Source organism: Labrus bergylta, chromosome 13 (genome assembly GCF_963930695.1).
Source record: "Labrus bergylta chromosome 13, fLabBer1.1, whole genome shotgun sequence".
NCBI lineage: Eukaryota > Metazoa > Chordata > Actinopteri > Labriformes > Labridae > Labrus > Labrus bergylta.
Window position 1 is genome coordinate 25,322,329 of NC_089207.1, and position 19,343 is coordinate 25,341,671.

At 40.0% G+C, this 19,343-nt stretch overlaps 1 protein-coding gene across 3 annotated transcripts; it reads left to right on the forward strand.

The window, feature by feature from the left end:
• Window positions 1-1,288: 1,288 nt before the first annotated feature.
• On the forward strand, window positions 1,289-9,938 carry arsh (arylsulfatase H). Of its 3 annotated transcripts, none has more exons than XM_020635675.3 (11): window positions 1,289-1,363; window positions 2,077-2,232; window positions 2,681-2,802; window positions 2,928-3,050; window positions 3,383-3,585; window positions 5,000-5,220; window positions 5,905-6,041; window positions 6,346-6,483; window positions 6,782-6,941; window positions 7,768-7,889; window positions 8,380-9,938. In XM_020635675.3, the coding sequence occupies exons 1-11, from the start codon at window positions 1,359-1,361 to the stop codon at window positions 8,787-8,789; spliced, it is 1,797 nt and encodes a 598-aa protein (XP_020491331.2). In that variant the 5' UTR covers window positions 1,289-1,358; the 3' UTR covers window positions 8,790-9,938. The 3 variants fall into 3 exon arrangements, with proteins under 3 accessions (XP_020491331.2, XP_020491330.2, XP_065818451.1); XM_020635674.3 differs by having other exon boundaries at window positions 1,344-1,470; XM_065962379.1 differs by lacking the exon at window positions 1,289-1,363 and having other exon boundaries at window positions 2,077-2,216.
• Window positions 9,939-19,343: the final 9,405 nt, after the last annotated feature.

A 19,343-nucleotide genomic window follows, 5' to 3' on the forward strand; every position in this document is an offset into this window, starting at 1 on the left:
CCATAAAGAAAGCTCAGAGATGAAAGATTGCTATCAGATCGTATAGTCTGATAATGATTCTTTTTTCAAGAGTATTGTGAAACTGCATGACAAGTAAGTGGTAAAGTAATAAAGATTGGTTCCATAAGGCCTATAGTTATTATTAAAGTCAAACTTCAACACTGATGTTAAATCAGCCCAACCCTGGGGATCAGGGACCTGGTCACATGATAGCTGACAAGACATGAAATAAGAACACAAAATATTGATGTAATACAAAATGATGTGTCATTTTACAAGTTTTTTGCTTTTGTCTTCGGTGGTTTACACTTACACTAGAATAATAAAGTGACTGAAATGACTTCACATGAGAAGGAAACATTCACTCACAGACTCGTGATCACCACATCCAAAATAGTGGAGGGCAAGTTTTCTGGATTCACTTTAAAATATGCTGGAGATGAAGTGTGTCTGTTAAAAACAACAACAAAACGACTCAAGCAAAGTACTCTAGGAAATTCTCTTTCTTACGTTTCACTTCTGGAAAGTTTCATTTTGACCTAACAAAACACTTTTTCATACAGCATCCTGTATTTATGTCTGGCTATCACACAACTGTAATAAGTTCAGAACACATGTTTCAGTGATTCAGCTTCATTTTAACAGAAAGTGAGGTTTATCAAATGACAGACTGTCTACTGTTTTCCAACACTAAGTGTAGTGTTTTCAAGGGTCCTTGAAAGTCTCCTTAAGACATTCAGTTTACATACACTCAAGGGACTTTCATCTTTTGTCCTGTTGGGTTTCCTTTTATCTCTGATGAAAAGGGGGGATATCTTATCGTAACAATCTGCATGATACTTATCTTGTGCGCACAAGACAACAGCTTCTGACATTTTGGAACTTCAGGGCCTCTCTATCAATGAACTTAAACTAGTAAACACAACGAGGCTGTCTATGTCATTTGACTGATTGCCTTCACATTTTTATCCATGCTACAATAGCCTACTTAAATGTGATGAATTTATTTTTCATTTCATTTTCTATTTTTGAACAGGATACTGATATTCATACAGGCTATAGGTGAGATTTCTTCTTTCTGCCCTACACAACGTTCAAACTATTTTAAATCCCTCATGTCTGCAAATAAACAGAACTAAATATAAAAAACTATTTAGGTTTCAGAACATTTAGTTTTCATTGGGGCCCTTATACCATAAAACCATCTATCCGAAATATTTACCTTTTTTGTGTGCGCGTTTTCTACAAACATTAAGGCAAATATCAGTCAACTGTTTCAGGAAGGAGGGTCCACGCATGCGCAGAAGAGTAGAAAGTGTGTGACGTTGTGGTTTTATGAATCGGTGCACTGTACCGTTATGAGGTGAGTCTACGGGGGTGTGAAATTTGTCTGCCTTAAACTGCAAAATGCAAATATGTTGACTGCTGTAGGCTACCCTGAACGCTGCCGAGTAAACAAAGAATGAGGAAGTAAACAAATCAACCCGTCCACTGATGTTTTGCTTTGCTTGCCAACTCTTTGCAGACTGTGTTTATACTCTGCCACTTACTAACGCATGTGCATTTTCAATTTTGCCTTTTGATATCTGTAAAGCCTGCATTACTTTAACACCATGTGACCATAGACTTTAGGCTAACAGAGAGCAGTCAGTACTACATAGGGAAGAGTTCTCTAGAAAATCAATGCCTCCTGCTATAGAGGGCAAATGTCCAAGTTGTAAAACCTGCAGTACTGATTAGATCAGACGTCGTGTTTATTGAGACACTTTCACAATTGTTGTTATTGTGCCAGATGGTGTTAGACAGCTGAGTGGGGAGCAAAGAGGACTGACATCCTTGGAGTTTTTGATTGTGAGGATGAACAGTTGCCCTCAGGAAAAGATTCAAAATAGTCATGTGGTATAATTTCAAGTAATTTAAAAGGCAAAAACTGCATTTTGAGTTTGATTTCAAGCGGTAAATTGTTGCTCTTAATATTGTGTAGATGCTCTGTCAGATAATTATTACTGCCGGTGGTGAATTCTTCTTCTAAGTCAAATTATATTTCCACTATGCCTCTGTGTCTTTCACTCATAGGGCTGCCCTGTTGGCACATCTCATCCTCCCCCTCCTCCTGGCTGCAGGGAGTGAAGTCACATGGGAGGAGGTGGAGAGGAGGCCCAACATAGTCCTGATAATGGTGGATGACCTGGGCATCGGCGATATCGGATGCTACGGTAATGACACCATCAGGTAAATACTTGTGAATATGAAGCTCAAAAAAATGGGGGGGGGGGGGGGGGGGGGGTTCTTGGACAACATGGGGAAAGACAAAAGGGGAGGACACCAGAGGAAGGAAATACTTAAAATGATATTCCTATAGGCTTGTTTATTCATTTTATTCATTTGCTGCTTCTTTGTGTCCTGTATACTGATTTGATCACCCTGTTTGTCTCTCTTGTTCCTATTTTATAATAATAATTATAATCATAACTATTTATATAGCACCTTTTAAAAGCACAGGTTTAAGTGCTTTGACAAACAGCTAAAACAAGAACAAAGCAAACTGAACCAAACACAGAAGAACATAAACAACAGCAAGAACAAACAAATGCAAAATACTAAAAATAATTAAATACAATTCAACAGAAAAGAACCCATATTGCACGATACAAATTTTACACCTGTCTCGTCTCTACAGGACCCCAAATGTAGACCGTCTGGCTTCTGAAGGAGTAAAGCTGACTCAGCACATTGCAGCTGCTCCTCTCTGCACACCAAGTCGAGCCGCTTTCATGACCGGGCGTTATGCAGCGCGCTCAGGTAAGTGAGACTCTAAAAAACTATTTACAGTGTAAAGAGGAGCATCCTGGTCCTATTTGAACAGAGGACGATTGATGTGTGTGTGTGTGCATATTTGCTTATTGTTGCATGTGTGCTCTGCGTAGGACTGGGCAGCACAGGCCGTGTGCAGGTTCTGCTGTTCCTCGGTGGTTCAGGTGGGCTGCCACCAACTGAGACCACCTTCGCTAAGAGGCTGCAGCAGCAAGGATACACCACCGGTCTAGTGGGTGAGAAATGTCATGGGGATCATTTATTCACAGGTCGTCATGTTGGGCTCAAAGCTGAGTTCCCTGCACTGAATAACACATGAATGTTTACACACAGCTAGATGTGACATTACAGAATACAGAGTGTGATTTCTTCAAGTGCTTGAACTCAGAGACACAATTTGAGATTCATTAAAGTAAATTATTATTGTCACACTTTTACAAGCATGGACAGCAAACTATATGGTTTATATGGTTTGCATTTAGCATTTTTTTTGTGTGTGAAAGTCTGACTTGTTTTCACCTTTCAGTCGCTCCTTTTTTTCTTTTCTTTTTTCTCACTGGCTCTGCAGGTAAGTGGCATTTAGGTGTGAACTGTGAACACAGAGGAGACCACTGCCACCATCCAAACCAGCACGGCTTCGGCTACTTCTACGGGCTGCCCTTCACCCTCTTCAATGACTGTGTGCCCGGGGAGGGGAGTGACGTCCTGGCAGACCTCCAGCACACGCTCCAACATCTGACCATGATGCTCGGGGCTGGACTTTTTACTCTGGTGAGGGTGATGTTGTTAACCAATTTCATGAACGCATTATCTGAAAAATACTTTTAATGGCAGCTAATATGAGAACAAACTATTGCAGCTGGAATGTGAAATCAAAGCCGTACAAGACAGAGAGATACATTGAGTCTGACAGTCCCAAAGAAAAAAGAAGAAATTGAAAAACAAAGAGTGGCTGTACTGTTCACCCCAAAGCAAAATAAGTAATGCGTGATCAGTTTGACATGCCACGGGCTTGGGAAAAAAAAAAAAGAGACTGGAAACAGAAGCTGCGATTGTGAAACTCAGTCTTATCAGCCTGAAACCTGTTTTAGGGGATAGCAGAATAATAATGTCCAAACTAAAATACACTGAAGACTTGGTGATAGAGAGATGAATGGAAACCAGCTGTGCAACACGCAAAGCAAACGAAGAACCCTAAAACTCATTAATATTACAGATGAAGACTGAACTGAAGGCTGGCAGGACGTGTGTCCACTCGAGTGGAAATGCTCTCACTCTTAGATGTGGAGTACGGTAAATGTGGATGGATGTGTTTCATTCATTTATGCACTGCAACGAAGCAGAGGAACATTTTGCCAGAGGGGGATGCAAAAGTTTGGAGCAGTATGGACTTCAGGAAGCCAATCACGGATACTGTATTTATTACATGCATGCATACTTTGCATCAGTCTTAGAAAATATAAAAAATATAAACTTGCTCTGCTTGTAAAAATCTCTGGTTTCTTTCAAAAACTCTTGATGAAGTGGGTCTTATTTATACTGCAAGGCTCTTAAATGGATTTTTTTGGAGGTATCTGACCCTAAGATAAAGTCTTATCTTTGCAATGATTGATTTCAGTTTTGTTTTTTAAAATCTCTTCCTGACATGTTTTTCTATTCTTTCCTTTAATATGTAGACAATTTATTTCTGCCATCATGTGTTTAGTTATAAAATCATTTAAAAAAATTGAGGATGGAAGTGGAAATTAAGCTGTTTAAGCTTCAATGTCTGTTGTGTAAGATTAAGTACCAACTGAGTGCTCTGCACGAAGAGAGGAGTGAATAAAACTTTGTTCAGCTCTTACTTTGAATAGAGAACAGTTTGAACAAATACACAATGCAATGCTTGTTTCACAAAATGAATAGTTTTGGTTATGGTATGTGTTGCCATCTACTGGCAGAATCACGGAAGTCCATCCGAATATGTACAAAAGAGAAATGACCCTGAAATCAACCCTAAAGTTAAACAAATGTTTGAGACTTTTAAAAACATATACATTTAGCAGTAATATTTTAAGTTAGCATTGTGTTTGATTGTGTATTAAAAGCTGATCAGCTCGTTTTGCCCTCTCTGGCTGTGTACTGTATGCTGGTGGTTTCATTTGCTCTCTATTTAAAGCCACTTGGTGTGTGTTTGTTGTTTCAGGTGTGTGTTCATGTGTTTGGCCTCTTCGAGATGAACCTGGGTCTCCTGGTGGCTCTGTTTTTGCTCAGTGTCCTAGCAACCGCCGTGTGGTGCATACCCTTTAAACTCCTGCCAACCTGGAACTGCATCCTCATGAGGAACCAAGAAGTGGTCGAGCAGCCCATGACGGTGGAGACGTTGCCGCAGAGGCTGCTGGGAGAAGCACAGACGTTTATAAAGAGGTAGGAGGGCGGCGGCAAAATAATGTGTAGCTTGTTCCTTTAAAAAAAAATTAATAATCTGTGAAAGGAAAGTTGTACAATCGCAATAAACAATTCTGGGTAACTTACATCAGTTGAATGTTTGACATACTGTATGTCAGTGGTTAAATTACTATTTGGCTGCACAAAGACACAAGTTGTGAATTTGTGTTTCTCCTGAGGTACTTTTTCTAAATCACATGAATGCAGCTGATGTTTCCCCAACTGAGTTTGGAAATTATTTTATGTCCTTAGGCGATTAAATCATCTTTTAGATTACTCGAAAGCAACTTCAAAAGTAACAGTGTTTTTTCCCAGAATCCTCATTACTGTTATTAGTAAATTTCATCAAAAACTCAAAAACTGTATCAACAACAATGTTTGTTAGTTCTCATACCATGTTTGTTGCTCTCTGCCCAAAGCTCATCATTTTTAACTGCTATAAGATACACATGGTGCACTGCTGCAGAACCGAATATGTAGGATAGACTTCATATAAACTTTGAACAGCAATGTTATCTCTTTTTTTAAACATTAGTGGAGGTCTACTTAGTAATAAACTCTACCAGGTGTCAGAATGTCACCTAACCCTGTATCATAATACTTGACAAAAAAAACCATTCATGAGTTTTTTTCTTGTTGTTTTCCCTCTCCTCTGTTTCTCAGGAACGTCAACCGTCCGTTTCTCCTCTTCTTCTCATTGGCTCATACTCACGTGCCGCTTTTTAAAACCCCTGCCTTTGCTGGCAAAAGCAGCCATGGTCGCTATGGTGACAACCTAGAAGAAATGGACTGGATGATTGGTGGGTACATTTTGCATCTCATTTCTCATTTTAGCCTCCAGTTTGTGGCTGGTTAACTTGTTAGAGAGGCCAGCTCAATGATTTAAGCAATGCAAACATCCCACCATCTCTATGACCCCTACATTTAATTCTGTTTGTGCTTGTGGTGTTTAATGGTTAGGGGGAAAAAAGCTAACTATAAAAACATTTAACCAAATTGTAATACATGCCAGGAAAGTTCTTTATCTACTTGTAAATGAAACTTTCTTAATCTATTTGAAACTATAACCTCTGTCTCTAATGATACATTACCATGTTATTCTAGGTGAAATAACAGAGACAGTGGACTCCCTGGGCCTTGCCAACAACACCCTGATGTACTTCACTTCTGATCACGGTGGACACCTCGAGGATTCTGATTCCAAAGTTGGCCAGAAAGGAGGCTGGAACAGCATCTATAAAGGTTCACATTTCTTTTCAATGACTCTTTGTTTACAGCAGACGCCAAAGAGTGATTCTCAAATCATCTTTTAAACACTTAACAAAGCATTATTAACAGCTAAAGAAGGTTAGATATTTATATTTTTATATAAGTAATCTTCTTGGGGTTTACATTTTCTCAGCAGCATTTTATGAAATCATTCTTCAAACAAGTCTGTGGCTTAGTGGCTTAAATGCCCTCTTGTAATAAGACCTGTATATGTTTACTGCATCTACTGCAATAATAGAGGTATTTGTGTTGTGTAACTTCTCACCTATAGGTGGGAAAGCTATGGGTGGCTGGGAGGGGGGGATCAGGGTGCCTGGTATTTTCCGCTGGCCTGGCAGGCTGCCAGCTGGGAGAGTAGTGGACGAACCCACCAGCCTCATGGACCTGTATCCAACTCTGAAATATTTGGCCAAGGACACACACGCTGACAGGTAAACACCGGCTCGTACTGTATGTTGCTTTGTGTTTTTATTCCATGCACTGTCCACAGAGAATTATTCTTAGAGAGGTCAGAGAAAAGTTTCTGCAGTAATGAAGTCAATTAAAGTTACATAATGTGGGAGACATTGAATAAAATCACACCTAATAATAATGATCTAACTGTTTTGTTGCCAGATGATAACACTTGGGGTCCAAAGCTACATCATTATCTGTATTAGAAAAATAAAAAAAGAGCTTTTATTTTGGAGGAGGCTGCTGTGCACAAACCAATTCATGTAATCAAGCCAGCATTGTAGGCGATGTAGATCAGTGGTTCTCAACTCGTCTGGCCTCAGTACCCACCTCCAACACCTCCAAAACATGACCCAAATTTTGGATTATTTTTTTTTTTGACCAATCAGATTTACCAAAAAATTGTGCAGTATGGATCTCAGCCGTTACAAAACATCTCACTGAAGCAAGAAACTGAACAAAACGAAGATGTTTAAAAAGTTTTTTTCCCAGGCACAAATTTGCAACCCACTAAAAGTGACTCCTCGACCCAATGCTGGGTCCCGACCCACCAGTTGAGAACCACTGATGTAAATAACACAGTTACCTATTAATCATTCTTATATAAATGACTTGTGTTGTTTCATCCTTAATTTAGTAATTTAGTTTTTATGTTTTCTTATAATATGTTAGGATGTTAGATAGTTTATCATACAACAGAAGGTCTTAATCTCTTTGGGTATTGGAGGTTGTAGTTTGCGCTCTTTCCTTGATTTTAAGGCTTATTTTGTTTGTTTCCTCTCTTTGTCTTACTTTTTATCCCAGACAATTAGACGGCCATAACCTCATGCCTCTGTTGGAGGGAAAAGTGGAGCGATCCGAACATGACTTCATGTTCCATTACTGCGGAATGAACCTGAATGCTGTACGCTGGCACCCACCTGGAAGTAAGTTCACACATCAAGACACAATGAGGGATTTTAAATATATAGCTGAGGACTATCTTTGACTTGTATGAGTTTGTCTCTTGTGTTGATGTGAAAATGACATTAAACTGTTCAGGCATTTACATAAACAGCACGGTATGATAAGAGGTCATTTCAGGGAACAACTGACAAAATAGAACAAACCATGGCACATCCATTTCATCAGACTGGTGCTTAGTAGAGCAATGTGTCCTTCAAAAACGTAAAGGTAAACTCTCTCACACTGGTTGCAGCGTTATAGCCACTTCCTGTTTACGATGTCCTGAACAGTTTAACAAACTGTTGGCCTGATGAACAGAGGAGTGTCTGGACTTTTGAATGTTTGTCTTAGTATGGCCATTTTGAAAAGGAGAAATTAAAAGTTCAATCTTAAACAACCTATATTTTGATTACCTTTGACCTGTTGCTCTGTCTGCTCTTAACAACACACCCCGATGTGATTTCTCTCCAGGTGACTCCATCTTTAAGGCGCACTTTTTCACACCCAACTTTTCCCCCCCTGGAGCCGTTGGCTGCTATGACACTAAGGTCTGTCTGTGCCATGGAGAATATGTGACACACCACAACCCTCCACTGCTGTATGACCTTTTCCACGACCCTTCAGAGTCCCGTCCACTGACTCCCGACACTGAGCCGCGATATGCTGAAATCCTTGAGCAGACTGCTAAAGCTGTAGAGAAACATAAAAATACCTTCCCGAACAAACGGGCGTCTGATGATGCTTCTGAAAAGTCCAGCACAGACGCTGGCAGTGTTCAAAGTCAGTTCACGTGGGAAAAGATTCTGTGGAGACCCTGGCTGCAGCCCTGCTGTGGGACTTTTCCCTTCTGCGGCTGCAAAGAGGGAGCGGAACATTTTTAATGGAAATAGCTGCCAGACGGTCAGAAGAAAGTGTGTGTGGGGGGGGGGGGGGGGGGGGGCAGTCCTTGTCTGTGGTCGAGGGTGCATCCTCAAGCTTTTAACGTTTCAAACACTTGACAGTCCAATGTTTCGGCTGCAGACCTGCTTTAAATACTTTTATACTGCATTTTCAACAGATCTCTTGAAACATTTTGAAACTTTGTTATACCTTCATTTGAATAATTGGCACGATACAATGACTTTTTTTTATCGCATCTTTACATAAATTAAAAACAAAAGTCTTCAACAAACCTCAGTGTTTCCCCTACCATTATATTAGGGGGGGCGGCCCTTTATTTTAGAGAAAAGACGGTGGATCGAGTCAGAAATCAGAGGAGAGAGAGAGAGTGAGGAATGACATGCAAGAAAGAATCCACAGGGCGGATTCGAACCCGGGCCTACTACCCGCTAGGCCACCCGTGCACCAATAGCTTTCGCTTTAAGTCAGTTCCTAAAATTTCTCCTTCAGTAAAGGTTTGACAGAATATTGGTATAAAAATCCTCAAGACGGTACTTGTTACTGTGTGCCATTAGAGGGCAGAGCCACACTGTGTTTGGACGATGGTAAACTCTGCCCTCTCCCTGTATGAGAGAGAGAGAGAGAGAGAGAGAGAGAGAGAGAATGTGGGGGATAGAGATTAAAAAAAAGAAAAGTAACATCACTACTCACTGTAGGCGCCTGACATTTTGATTTTGCTGTGACATAATGAATAATATCACACTGTGAGGGGACATGTGGGAGGATAGAAATCCTTCTCCTTTTGCATTTATGTTTATTTTTTTTGTGTTTCAAAAAGATACCAAACCAGCAGTCATCTTATAATTCTTTTTCTACATTATTCCTAATCCACTCATGTCCCCCCCCCCCCCCCCCCCCTCGTTTTTGTTCAATTCTCCTACCTTCACTTCCTATACATCTAACATTTTATTAGTTAGCAATATAATACGTGTTGATTTCAGAGAAAATAATTGCCGTCTCATCCGTTAACCTTCAGTAATATCAGAAATGCTGCTCAAGGCAGGATGGATGACGTCCAGCAGGGAGTCCTGGTTTGACCAAAAGGGGTCACAGATCTTTAATAATAAAAGACTCTAAAGACTTCACCATCATCAGTGTCATCATCGTTGATTATCATCATCCTCATCGTCAACCCTCGGGCTCTCTCCCTGCAGCAGTGGCTGCATGTCAAAACATCAAAGTTGGCTTCAGCTGCAGCCTGTAATTGGTCCCCTTCCTTCTATCCTTTCTTGATCTCTATTTTCTCTTCCTCCACCTCCCCAGACTGCTTTCCTCATCCCCTCCTCCATGTTCTGCTTCCCCCCCCTCCTCCTCTTCTTCTAAAACATCTCCAAGTGAGGAGGGGATTTTCATCATCATCATCATCACCGTAATTGTTGCCATCACGGTTGTATTAGTTTTTACTTAGAGACCGAGACCCGCACGTCCAACACACAGAAAGTTCATTACAGTATCCACTCCATTATATCTCTGTAAACAGTAAATCATGCAGTCGACCATACATAACGACATTTGGCTCTGCATCAAAGTTAATGATAGCTGGTGGGATAGAACGTCGCCGGCTGTACGTCATGTCACGCGCACATGTGACCACGTGCACACACAGCGTTCACTCTCTCACATGCACACAGTATATCATGTTGTTTTGAGCACATCACTGCTTTTCTGTAAAGGTCAGTATTTCAGGAGGCACCATAAAGCATTTTTATAACCCCTGTGTGCACAACTAAACACACACACACACACACACACACACACACACACACACACACACACACACACACACACACACACACACACACACACACACACACACACACACACACACACACAGCTTGAAAAGATAAGAATAAAGCCTGGCAGCCGTAACCCACTGGAATATCTCCCCAGTATCAAGCATGTTACACAAACACCTAAAAGGAAGGAGCTGTTGTTTTCATATTAAGTAGAGAGTTCTTTTGCCTTCATTTTGGATGGAGCCAAGAACAGATGTTGTTATAGACCAGAAATGTTTTTTTTTTTTTGTTTTAAATTAACTTTCTCATTCGGCTGTGGCAGAATATCTTTGCTGAGGAAATTCTCTCTTGCCAAGACGGTCTCTGCAATTATATTTCACTGTCATTTAAATTCACTGACAAAGGCCGGACTTGAAAATGTTTGTGTTAATCTTGATGATTGAATTATAGTAACAGAACCAATAGTGACCATTTAAATGTCAAATACACACACACACGTCATTCAGAACACACATTTTACTGTTTTAAAATGACAGGAACATGTATTGTAATTTAACAAACCCTCTGTCTCCTCAGATGACTTTTCATTTCACTTCAGAAGGAGGCTGCAGGTGAGTTACTTTTAACCTAGCTTAGCATAAAGAGAGGTAGGTAGCAGTAGCGAGCAGCTGGCTTGGCTTGATTGACAAAAGGTTTGTTATCAATATTTACCTTTTAAGCCTTGATTTTTTTTAAAGCTGAAGAGACAGGAAACGTTCAGAAAAGACAGTGGGGTGGACATGCATCAAACGGTGAAGGGAGTCAAACCTGCAGCTGATGCAACATGGAGTATAACCTCTGTATACGAGGAGTTCTCTATGGACTCAGTTAAAAACACTCCACTTAACATTCCTCTCACACTTACTTTTCACACATTGTATTTGTATTGTTTAGTTTACACACAAACACTAATGGAAGAACATGACTGGTGGTTTTACTTGTTACTCTGCATGCTGTGGCTGTTCTTTCTTGAGCAGCCACATTAGTTTGAGTCTGTCTGACTTTAAGTTGTGGCACTGCGGTTGACAGATGTGCTACCTTTAGACATTTACAGGTACCTAAAGGTAAGCAAGTAAGACTTTATTTATATATCAGAATCAGCTTTATTGACCATGTATGCTTAGATTCACACAAGGATTTGTCTTTGGTAACTGTGCTCTCAAATAACAAAAGAATAACATTAAATATAAACATAATATAAGCAAAAAAAAGAGACTAATAAATACAAAGTTAAATAAGATAATAGTGCAGTTGTGAGTAGTGCAAAAAATGCCGAGATTAAATATATGCTATTATGATACAGATACTTGAGGTAGAGTTCTTACAGTATGTACATAAGCAGTATGCATATTGATGAGGATAATATTACAGTATTTACATGATTAAATTATTGAACATATATAGCACTTTTAAAAACACAAAGTGCTTCACAGATAAAAGTAATCATAAAGTGAGGAAAATGCACATAAATAAATCACACGTCCAACAAGGCTAGGTTAAGAACAGGAAAACATGCACACACACACACACACACACACACAAAAGAGTAGGCACAAGAAAGGGTTTTTTGGGTTACATAAAGGCTTGTCTGGACAGATTCAAAAAGCATCTAAAAACTCACCTGTACAAAGATTCTGCTGATCTGAAGATGTGTGGGAGTTGATTCCAAAGAGTGGGGGCTAAAACAGCGAAGGCTCGATTAACCGTTTGTTTTATAATTAGAGCCGGGGATGAAAGAAGGTTCAGATTAGGTGATCTGAGTAGACGAGGGGTGGCCTACCATGCATTCTGCTTACTGACCACCAGGCAACCCTGCACTGTGACTAGAGATTCTGCCCAGATGTGCAAGGCAGATAAACTGGTTCATCAAGAAATGGTTTCCCCTAAGAAACAAGTTTTCTTTAAGTGTACTTTAAAAAATATACTGTATAAATGCAGTATAAGCTGAAAGATTACTGAGGTTCCAGGTTCAGCTTGTTCTATAACACACAGATCTTAACTAACTCTACAAAAGAAAATGAAGCAATGACTTTCCCAAACTGTTGAATTATAGCTTTAACACTCTGCTCACTCTATTCTACTCTAAGTTACCATGATGGGCTGTGTTAAAGTTTTAAAAAGCACATTCAGGGAAATTATGTAAATTGACATAACGACGGATTTCCAAGACACAAAGAAAAGTAAGAATTGTGTTTTTGCTTCTGTTCTCGACTGAAAATACTCAGACAGTAAACTCACCACAACAACCTAATTTCCTTGAAAGCGCATTGTTTGTCTGTATTTAGAGTCACTGTGAGAAGATTTACAAGATAATTGGAGCTTCAGACACAATAGCTGTTTGTTGGCTGTGTGAGTGTGGGAAGCAAAGAAATAGAAAAATCTATTTATATACATGAAAATGAGGGCAGTGAGAGTGTTTTGTGGCCATGTCATGGCTCTGCTAAGCGGAGGTTTTGTTTAACTCACATCTGACCTTGGTGGTAAAGCCTTCACATACTATTAAAATCTTCACTCCATGCCCAACGCAGCGTGCACTTTTTTTTTACGCCTTTTATTATTATTGTCTCAAAATGCATTTTAGTGCAGTGGGTTGAAGTGCCTACAGCCTCAAAAACCACAGGAGTGAATAAAAGAAAACACACACACAAACAACTTTAAAAAGGATTATTCATAAAAGGGGAGCGATATCACTGGTGTGCAAATTTCTGCAGAACACTTCTACTACTTATCTAACTTTACAAGAAGAACAATATTATTCCATCTTTCAATCTGTTTGCTACTCGATCTGCAAGGTGGTCTCGCCCACCACAATATATTGCTGTGGCAATATATTAAGCATTACAACACTATTACATCAGGAAGAATGTAAAAATGTGTGTGTGACAGAGAGTGAGTGAGTCTGTGGCAGGTTTGTCAATGACTGAGGCTTTTAGAAAACAGGACTGAGATGTTTATGCTGCTCTTACTGCCAATTGGATCTGTGTGTGAGTGTGAATGTTTTTATATGTATAGGATGCATTACAGAGCAGGGAATGTGTTTGCTTGTGTAGCTTCATGCTTATTTAGATCATGAGTGTCAGTGCAGCAGAGGCAGATTTTTTTGCACCTCAAGTGTGTACTGTATAAGTTTGTGAGATTATAAATGTGCGCATGCATGCAGCAGATCTGGGGCAAATTGTTACAGTGTGAGCTATAGGCTGCAGGGGATGAAATGTTGTCTCTGCTGGGGAACTTGTACTACACACACACACACTCTCTCTGATTCTAAGCCTTTAAAAATCTTGCATGTCTGTACTTTGCTCTTAAATATAAATGTAAATCTTATTCTGAGACCTGTGGGGGTTTTTATTTACTGTACCATAACCAATGTGATTTTGTGTATGTGTGGATTTATGTATGCGGTTTGAGTTTGTGTCATGTTGTGTATGGTCAATATTACCCCACTCAGAGGACACGGCTGTAGGCATTAAGCAGGAGTTTCCATTTAAATGTTGGCACAAACCCACATACATTCACCATTATGATCAATCCTGTAATCACACCTTAAATACTAACACAACCACATGTAGATGTACCTCATGGTGACAAAATAAGAAACAGAAACGCACACATGCACCTCTGAATCAAAAAGCAACACACTAGTGCAGACACTTTTTTTTTTCTATTAAGCCCCTCCTTCCTGACAGGAAGTGTTTAGTGAGGTGGGGTTTGATGAGGAACAGATAGCTAAATTAACTAGGCTTATGGGACAATTGTAGCCTATCACACACACAAACACACGCACATGCAAGTTTTACGCCTCTTAAACTGGTAGAATTTGGCTCCAACTCTCTCATCTGTTTTTCAGTGCGGCTCTTGAAAGCAGCAGCTCTCTGGCTTTTTGTTGCCGAGGCACGCTTTGATTCAAGATGAAAAAGGAACGACTGCAGCAAAATGCTAAATGACTCCAGGTTACTGGAACTCGTCAAAGCATTAAGGGTTATTGAGGAGAATTACAGATTTTCAAAGAGAGACCCAATAGGACATCTGACACCTCAACCTACTGTATATATAGTGCAAATGCAAACACACACACACACACACACACACACACACACACACACACACACACTGTACACACATCCTGTATACGAGGCTATTATAATGCAGGCCGCTAATGTCACAGCTATGTCAGCTGCAATGTATGTTAGTCTTCCTGTAAACTACATGTATGACCTGTTCACTCATCCTGTTGGTGGTTACAAAACCACTAAGTAGGACAGAATCAGAGTTTGTGTTTTATTGTCCAAGACTTCCTTTGCTGAGGCAGAAAAGTCAGTTTAGTCTGACATTAATTAGGTAAAAAAAAACACCCCATGGGTGTTGGAACTCTCACAGTCAGTGGGTGCAATCATCAAATTTCAGGCCTTCTAGGTTTTCAAATGAAAACCATAAACCCTGTAATGACAACAACAACAATTGTCATTGCTTCTTATTGTTTGGATAGATATTTACGAATACATGTGGCCCCCCAAGTGTATAAACTCTAACAATGTGTCCAAACAATGACAGAAGAAGAACAAAATAACTTTAGAAAGTCTTCAGAGAAATTCTTACTGTGAAACTGAAATGTGTGATGATAATTATTAATTATAGGTAACTCTGCTAACACTCAAGGTCACTTCAAGAAGACCTATGGATAAAGAAGTAACACTAATAGGAGAAACTGAAAGTAGCTGCAGCTCTAAAGTACTTTCAAATTAGCATTTAATAGAGTTTGGATTTTGGATTTCAAGAAGACAGTTTGGGGATTTTTGAGGATAATGTGAGGTACTCAGCTTTAGTGAGTACACTATGTACAGCAGATAGCTGTCAGCATGGTCTGAGTTTGGAGAAGCCATTTAAAGTAATCTACAGGTTGGTTATCTTTGTACTGCTGACCATAGGGTAAATGGTAAATGGACTTGGACTTGTAGCACTTTTCTGACCATTCAAAGCGTTTAAACACTACAAATGTTCTGATGGCAGAGGCTGCTACTTAAAGTGCCCAGCTGCCCATCAGTACTATTCCAATCACACACATTCACATTTGTCGCTTGTTATGCAATGGGAGCAATTTGGGGTTCAGTTTCTTGCCCGAGGACACTTCAATCTTCTTGAGGGATGACCGACAGTAACACTGAGCCACAGTCAAAAGAAACATCTTCTCCACTGCATGTACAAAAACACTTTTCAGATTCAAGCTAACATTTTTTTTTATATTTCACAGCCTCATCTTGATGTCAGAAACTTTGAAACTGTTTTTAATTACTGTTGTAATTCTACACATGCTGTGCCATGGATCATGCCCATTTCAGCTGTTTGAGAAAGTGCCATACATTCAATGTTGCAAGTTCAGAAACATAGTGGAGGGGGCTGTAGGGTGTCATGTTGAAGTGGTGAAAATGATCATATAATATAGTGTACATCTAAACTGAAACATGTATTTATTGTAGGATTATTTAGATGGTGTTTCTGGTGACCTCATGTGATGTAACATAGCTTAGCTTCCATGTGGATACTCGACAGCTGCTCCAAACGGAGGCTATTGCTGTGTACCTTCAACCCCATTTCAAACAACAAGCACTTTAACAAAATTTAAAAAATCTGAAAAAATATATCAAAGCAGAACCTCAACAAAAGGGACAGACACTCTCTACAATAAAATAAAATCAAAAGTGAAAATTCATGACGTTTAAGATTAAGACCAACAGAATGATAATCCAGCTAAAAGCCAGTTTGAAGTATTTAAAGCTAAAGCAGCAGATATTCCCTCCATAAGTCATCCTGACAGGGTCTCGGCTGGTGAAGAGCAGAGGGATAGGACACGGAGCAGGAATGAATAATGGAAAAATGGTGCGATGGTCAGTGAAGGAGGGAGGGCTGATGTCTGATGGAACGAATGATAGTGGGAATAGAGGACGGAGAAGAATGGAGGCATAACAATAGGAGAAGTGCTTGAGGTGTGACCAACATGATACAGACGGGCTGATGACAAATGGAAAAGAAACTTTTTATTGCTCATGGGAGGAAAAATGTGTGTATATGTGAGAAAGAGAAAGAGAAGGAGAGATTGAGAGAGAAGGAGAAGGAGGGTGGACATACTTGTTTCATGTGAGTCAGAGGTTGACAGGGAGATGGGCAGGTGGTGGAAGACATGCCTATGATAATGATGGGGCAGAAAATAGGAGGAGACAGGCTGAAAAATGGATGAGAGGGAGAAAATAGTTGCAAGATGCAGATCAAAACCTTGTCGGGCTTAGGGTGCAGGATGAAAAAGTCAGGATAAAAAAAGTACCATGGTGGAGGGGAGAAGGGAATCTATTTGAGAAATAGACTGAGAAAGTCAATCTCTTCAAAAGAACCTTTATAATCTTGACACGCACAAAAAAAGAGGTAGGGATGACGTAAAGAGGGAGACAGAAGGAGCTCTCAAAGCTAGAGGAACACTACACTATCGTTCATACTCTAACTACATTTGCTCAATAACTGAATTTGTTCTCTAATAGTTTGTCCGACTTGGGTATTTCTACATCAGCTACTTTAAACTGTTTCTTCACAACACCTTAGAATAAAATAATTGCACTTTTTATTCCATTCTATTCATTTATTGATTTCTGTTTCCTTTCTGATTCAGATTAAGACTAAGAAATAATATCCAAAAATAAATATATTGTTAAAGACTTTGTTAGGTTTAAAACGTTTTAATCCAAAGGGAGAAATTACGACTTCCCAGCGGTTCATATAGTTATTAAAATTAGTCCCATTTTCCAGCCGCCACTTAGGTTATAAATCGACTGATGTATAAATGATTATAATTCAACGTTTCTTCATTCTGAAATGGGACATTTTGCGCAACGAGAGCTATTTCTACGTATTGTATTGCTTCTTGAAATAAATTAAAGATATACGTTTTTCTTTCTTTGCTAAGCCTTACATTTTTCAACAAAAGGAAAGCTAAATTCTGCTGCATGTTTTGTACAGCCTATAATTAATTGACACAGTGAAGTATATGTAGTGGTATTTTAATAGATTGGACAGTTGGAGATCGTCAGGAAACGCAGGGGGGAGAGTGTGGGCTGATGTGCAACAAACATCTGGATCGGGAGTCGAACCTGCGACGTGGACGGTTGCCTCTGTATCGGGCGCCTGCTGTGCCAAAACTAAACTAGTGCCCCTAGAAGTTTATTTTTTTTAATTCCATTTTGGTCATCATACCTGCACCAAAACCCAAAACTCAACCTCCTCAAGGCCTTTGGGATTAATTGGAGAACTGACTTCAATCTCTGCCCAACATCTTCGCCTAAACCGTTAATCCTCGTGCGGCTGAATGTGAGAAAATCTTTGCAGGCAGGTTTCCAAAAAAAAAATGGAAAGCCTTCCCCAGAGAGGTGGAGGCGGTTACAGGAGTGCGTTCATGCCATTAAAAGTTCAAAAAGCATATACAGTTGGGGTAAAGTTCTGGAGGCTGCTCGTTTTAAAGCCATGTAGTGGAGATGTCTGGGTCACTCTGTTTGGGAGATATAAAAGCAAAGAGAGAGCTGACTGATGTTTGAAGAGGGGCATCTCAACTTGAGAGAGAAAGAGAGACGACACAGGAGATTGAAGGAGCGAAAAGGAGAGGCGGCTTTCTTGAGAGATGGCTCGAGACTGATAGAAGTATTTGTCATCACCGGAGACATGAGAGGAGGAGAGTGAGATGAGCAGAGGGACAAGAGAGGGAGAAACAGAGAGAGAGAGAAAGAGGAGAAGGGACATTAAGAGTCAAGGGTTCAGGGGGCACAATAATGACAAAATGACAAGAGGATGATCGAAGCATGGGTCATGTTTACCCACAGGAGAGGGAGTGTGAGAGAGACAGCGGAGAGTCTGCAGGCGGGGAGGCGACAGCAGTCTGAAGGGTCACTCTGTTTACTGGGAGGAGGAGAGATTGAGGGATATTGATGTGAGGAAGGAGGAGAGAGAGATGAGGAGAGACAGCTTGGGATGGAGAGAGGGCCTCTGGCTCTTAAAAGAGAAAGGGATGATGAAGGGAAGAAGAGACAGAAATGGTGAGAGCTTGAGAGGGGAAAACAGTCACAGGAGGAAAATGATAGTTGAGGGGGGGGGGGAAAGCCAACATCCGATGAGAATATAAAGGGCCAAAGCAGAGTTCTTTGATGTCCTGGAAAAACATGAGGGATTAAGTCTGCAGAAAATGTTCTGCTGTTTTATCCTGATGAGGGAGGGATTGGAAGAAGACTGAAAAGCATAGAGAGAATGAGGGAGAGAAGGGCTGCAAGATTTGACAGAGTTCTGTATGTGCTTTACAGTGAAAAAGATGTAGCTGTCAGCTAAAATTCAGTTTTATTTGTAAATAAGGTGCACACTTAGATCAGAGCTCTGAAAAATGTCCAAAATGTCACAAAAACAAAAAGCTGTTTTTAATAAAAAACAAAAGTGTACGTTTAAGACTAAGGCTTTTTCTATTAGGCTGTCAATGACAAATGATACGCTTTGTTTCATTCAATTTGTGAACACAAAACTGCAGTGTGATCTCAGAGAAAAGTTAGAGTTTACCTCATCAGTTTAGTGGCACAACGAAAAGTAGTGCAACAGAAAATTGGCGCAACATGAGGTGGCAGAAATATAAGTCGAGCAATGTGAAGTAGCCTAATGTAAAGAAGTCAAATGTAATGTTATATGTAATAAAAACATTTACAG